This window comes from Cebus imitator, unplaced genomic scaffold (assembly GCF_001604975.1).
Source record: "Cebus imitator isolate Cc_AM_T3 unplaced genomic scaffold, Cebus_imitator-1.0 Scaffold339, whole genome shotgun sequence".
Taxonomy (NCBI): Eukaryota; Metazoa; Chordata; class Mammalia; order Primates; family Cebidae; genus Cebus; species Cebus imitator.
Window position 1 is genome coordinate 677,711 of NW_016107654.1, and position 4,257 is coordinate 681,967.

Genomic DNA, 4,257 nt, shown 5'->3' on the forward strand with positions numbered 1-4,257 from the left:
GGTGTGGGGGTGCAGCTAGGGAGGGGGTGGGTTCCCAACCTGCAGATTTATTAGTTTCTCAGGCAGATTTTGACTTTCAGCCTTTTGTACTAGTTGGAGAAACTTTATATTAAATGAAATTTTTGGAAAAACATGACTATAACATGTTTAAAGTGAACATTAATGCTTCATCATGGCACAGAAATGCTTGTATAGATGGAGCACAGCCAGTCCAAAAATCCAGAATCCCAAAACCTTTGGAAAATCCAGCAGTGGAACTCGTGACGAGTATATTATTAAAAATACAGTGATCTGTAATCCCAGCACTTTGGGAGGGGCTGAGGCAGAAGGACTGCTTGCACAACTTAGCAAGACCCAGTCTCTGTAAAAAGTAAAAAAAAAAATTAGCCAGGTTTGGTACATGTGCCTGTGGTCTAGACACTTGGGAGGCTGAGGCCGGAGGATTGTTGAGCTCAAGGAGGTTGAGGCTGCAGTGAGCCAGGGGCAACAAAGCAATGACGCTTATCTCTAAAAAATTCAATAATAAAAATAAATATTGTATAAAGAATTGATTACAATCAGTTATAGATTTGTTCTTTCTCTCACAGCTGCACTTGACTAGCCTAAAAAATATATAGTATAAAACTACCTTCAGGCTATGTGTATAAGGTGTATATGAAACAAAATTGAATTTCATGTTTAGACTTGTATCCCGTCCTCAAGATATCTCATTATGTACAGGCAAATATTCTAAAATCTGAAAGCCAAAACACTTCTGGTTCCAAGCTTTTTTTTTTTTTTTTGAGACAGAGTCTCAGGCTGGTGTGCAGTGGCTCCATCTCAGATCTATGTAACCTCCATCTCCCAGGATTAGGTCATTCTCTTGCCTCAGCCTCCCAAGCAGCTGGGACTACAGGTGTGTACCACCATGCCTGGCTAATTTTTCTATTTTTAGTACAGATGGGTTTCAGCATGTTGGCCAGGCTCCTGACCTCAGGCAGTCTGCCCACCATGGTCTCCCAAAGTGCTAGGATTACAAGCATGAAACACTGCACCCAGCCCCAGGCATTTTGGATAAGGACACTCAACCTGTGTTGGATCTCTGTGCACGTAAGTAAAAGGGAGTGTGTGTTCTGAGTTGCCTTGAGGGTCGTCAGTTTGAAATATGTGGAGTCAGCAGGGAACACACATTGTGGCACTCATGGATTAGCTCCCAAATACTGGACAGATGGTGGCTCCAGGTGTGGGAACATGTGGGTAATACCCTTTTTGGGCACTGAGGAAGGAGAGCTAGGCAGACCCGTGGCACAATTAGTGCCTGAAGAATAATTTACTGCTGACTTCTTCCTATATAATCCTTTTACATATAATCATACCTTAGTTTGTAGTCAGAGGAATGTCTAGAGTAGACACGGTACAGAGCATGAATTAAGGGAAAAACAGTTATACCAGGACAAGAATCTGTGGCCCAGGCGGCAGTGCCTCTGCCTGAAAGGCCATGCGCTACATAACAGGCTGGCCCAGGCGGCAGCGTTCAGTATCATAAAGATACCCGCTGTATGACAGGCTTGGAGCAAGTCACTCCTCCTGAAAAGGAGTTGCAGTACCTTGCGTCCGGTTCTTGTGGAAGGCTGGCCTCAGGCCGGCAAGCCTGCGGGCGTCGGAGGGCTTAAAACCCCACAGGTATAATCGCACATAGGTGGCTGTATACCCCACCAGCCATGCTGCTACGTACTGATTCAAAGCATCCTCCTATAGAAATCACTGGAAGCTGCCAGCAGATGGCTGTAGACCCTGCCAGCTCTGTTGCTGCTATGCTGACTCAAAGCATCCTCCTATAGAATCATTGGAAGCTGCCAGCAGGTGGCTGTGTGCCCTGACAACTTTACTGTGCTGATTCAAAAGCATCCTCCGATAGAATTCCTTAGAAGCAGCCTGCCCCTAGATAAGAAGTGTTCCACACTGCACCCCCTTCACTGCGCACGGCCAACCTCCTTGCCTCGGAGACCCAATGGGGGTGGACCCCTTGCTGCGCACTGCCCATTTCCTAGCCTAGGTGACCTAATGGGGGTGGACCTCTTGTTTATTGCTCACGTGATTGTCTTGACCCTATCACTGTCCTTAAGATGACCCCACTCACTACCCTGCCCGCTAACCTGTACCCAATAAATAGACGCTCCTGGATGTTTGGGGCCTCGCCTGTCTCTGCTTGTAAGCGGCGAGGCCCCCTGAGCCCAGCTGCACTTTCTTTGTCCTTTGGTGTTCTGTCTTTTATTTCTTGGATCCTGTGCCTTGCACAGCGATAGGGGACACCCCATGACCCTGTAGGGCTGGACCCCACAGGAACAAACTGTGTGTGTTACATCTAACTCCTGCTGTGAAGGCTCTCACCTCTCTGGGAGGAACTGTGGTTGAAATGCAGGCCACTACCTGTCAAATCCATCAGCATTTACGAATATGATATATAGGTGACTAGAAGCAAAATACATGCACTTCTGTCCCTTTATTTCTTGTTTTCTGATGATACAACAGGCTAATATTATATAGTGACAAATCTTCCTAGGCCGCGCAGTGGCTCACACCTGTAATCCCAGCATTTTGAGAGGCGGAGGCGGTGGATCACTTGACCCCATGAGTTCAAGACCAGTCTGGGCAGCACAGTGAGACCCCAACTCTAGATCTTTGTTCCTTGGGTGAGTAATTCGGGGGATGAACTGACACCAGTGCTGTCATTTACAATCTGCCTTGTAAACTCTTTCTCCTGCAAGCTGAGTAATGTGTTCTTGCCCTTGGCAGGTTCCCAGAACCTTCTGGCTGGGAAGATGACTTCCAAAGAGATTCGCACTGCGCAGAGTGTGCACGAGAACGCTGCCTAGGTCTGCACTGAAATCTGTCCTGTTGCACACTTTGCCATGACTTGAGGTCAAAACACAAACACCGCAGAGCTGGCAAAGGCCTTTAATGGAAAAGAGGTGAGGGCAGGCCGCCCCTCCCCGGGAGTGCTCGCAGCCCCCAAGCCCCGCTAGCGCAGGAAGTTCCTGGGGTACAGCTGGAAGAGCTTGCCCTCCTGTGTAGGCTCGAAGCCGTACTTTTCCAGGTTGTCAGGGTCGAAGGTACCGTCTTTGAAGTCCTCCTCGATGGCAGGCGCCACGGCCTCGCTGAAGAGCTGCGCGGCCGTCAGGGGCGTCTCCTCGCCCGCAGGCGCGCGGTAGTTCACGTAGGGCTTGAGCTTGAAGCCGGTCAGATCCGGGACGACGAACTCCGGGACCATCTCCTGGATCGGCACGAACCTCCAGCCGGCGGTGAGAAAGCCGGTGTACTTGGCGCCCCGGCCCTTGCGGCCCCTGAAGCTCCGCGGGCCCCGCTTGCTCGTCCACTTGCTCATCCGGTCCGCGCCCCGGACCAGGCAGCGCGCCGCCGCGGCCAGGACGCCCATGCCGCGCCTGCGGGAGGAGACAGCGGGGAGTCGCGGCCCTGGGAACCCGGCCGGCCCTGCCCCGGGCCGCGCGCGGCGCCCGCCCCAATCCGACAGACCCACCTGGACCGGAGATCCCTCACGCGCTCCACGCGGCCCCGCAACGGCTCTGGCACCGAACCCGCGCCGACCCAGCTTCTACCTCGCTCCGCTTCCGGCCACCGCGTCGCAGCAAGAGCGGCTCCGATTGGCCACGGCCGCCGCGTCCAATAAGCGGCCTCAGTCTGGGGGGAGGCGTGGCCGCGGGGACTCGGCCAATGCAAGGAGCCCGCGGGGTGGCGCCGGGCGAGGTGGCCACTGGCGCACGGAGAGGGGCGGGGCGTCGGCTCGCGGGGCGGGGCTGGGGGCGGGGCGGGGCTGGGAGCGGGGCGGGGCGTCGGTTCGCGGGTGAGCGGCCGCCCTCAGCGCCGCGGTCCCCGGCGCCCCTATCACCCGCCACTGCCGAGGTTCGTCCGCCTGGCGGCCGGCGGTGCCTCGGGAGCCCGGTCCCCCTGAGGCCCTCAGGTGGTGTCAGGAGGTCGCGGAGGACGCGGAGGACGCGGAGGACGCGGGCGCAGGACGCGGAGGACGCGGGCTCTGGACCCGAGACGGCTCCTCTGAGCGGAGCCGGCAGCCGCGCGGGGAAAGCCCGGGACCTGCAGCCCGGCAGTGGCGTGGGAGGACTCGAGCTATCGCGGTCCCCAAACTAATCAGTGATTTTGGACCCAGCACATCCGGTTTGCGCGCTGACCCCGCCGGCCTGGTCACCCTCGCAGGCGGCCTTCCACCTGTCCACGGGGAAGTCGCCCCCCAGCCGTACCCCC

At 55.3% G+C, this 4,257-nt stretch overlaps 2 protein-coding genes across 2 annotated transcripts in view; both read right to left on the bottom strand.

Moving 5' to 3' along the window:
* Positions 1 to 4,257, bottom strand: part of C8G (complement C8 gamma chain) — a 618,926-nt gene that overhangs the window by 41,592 nt on the left and 573,077 nt on the right. The window lies entirely within an intron of this gene.
* On the bottom strand, positions 2,923 to 3,770 carry MRPL41 (mitochondrial ribosomal protein L41). The gene is made up of 2 exons (XM_017505486.2): positions 3,518 to 3,770; positions 2,923 to 3,422 (listed from the first exon to the last, which is right to left on the bottom strand). The coding sequence occupies exon 2, from the start codon at positions 3,413 to 3,415 to the stop codon at positions 3,002 to 3,004; it is 414 nt and encodes a 137-aa protein (XP_017360975.1). The 5' UTR covers positions 3,416 to 3,422; positions 3,518 to 3,770; the 3' UTR covers positions 2,923 to 3,001.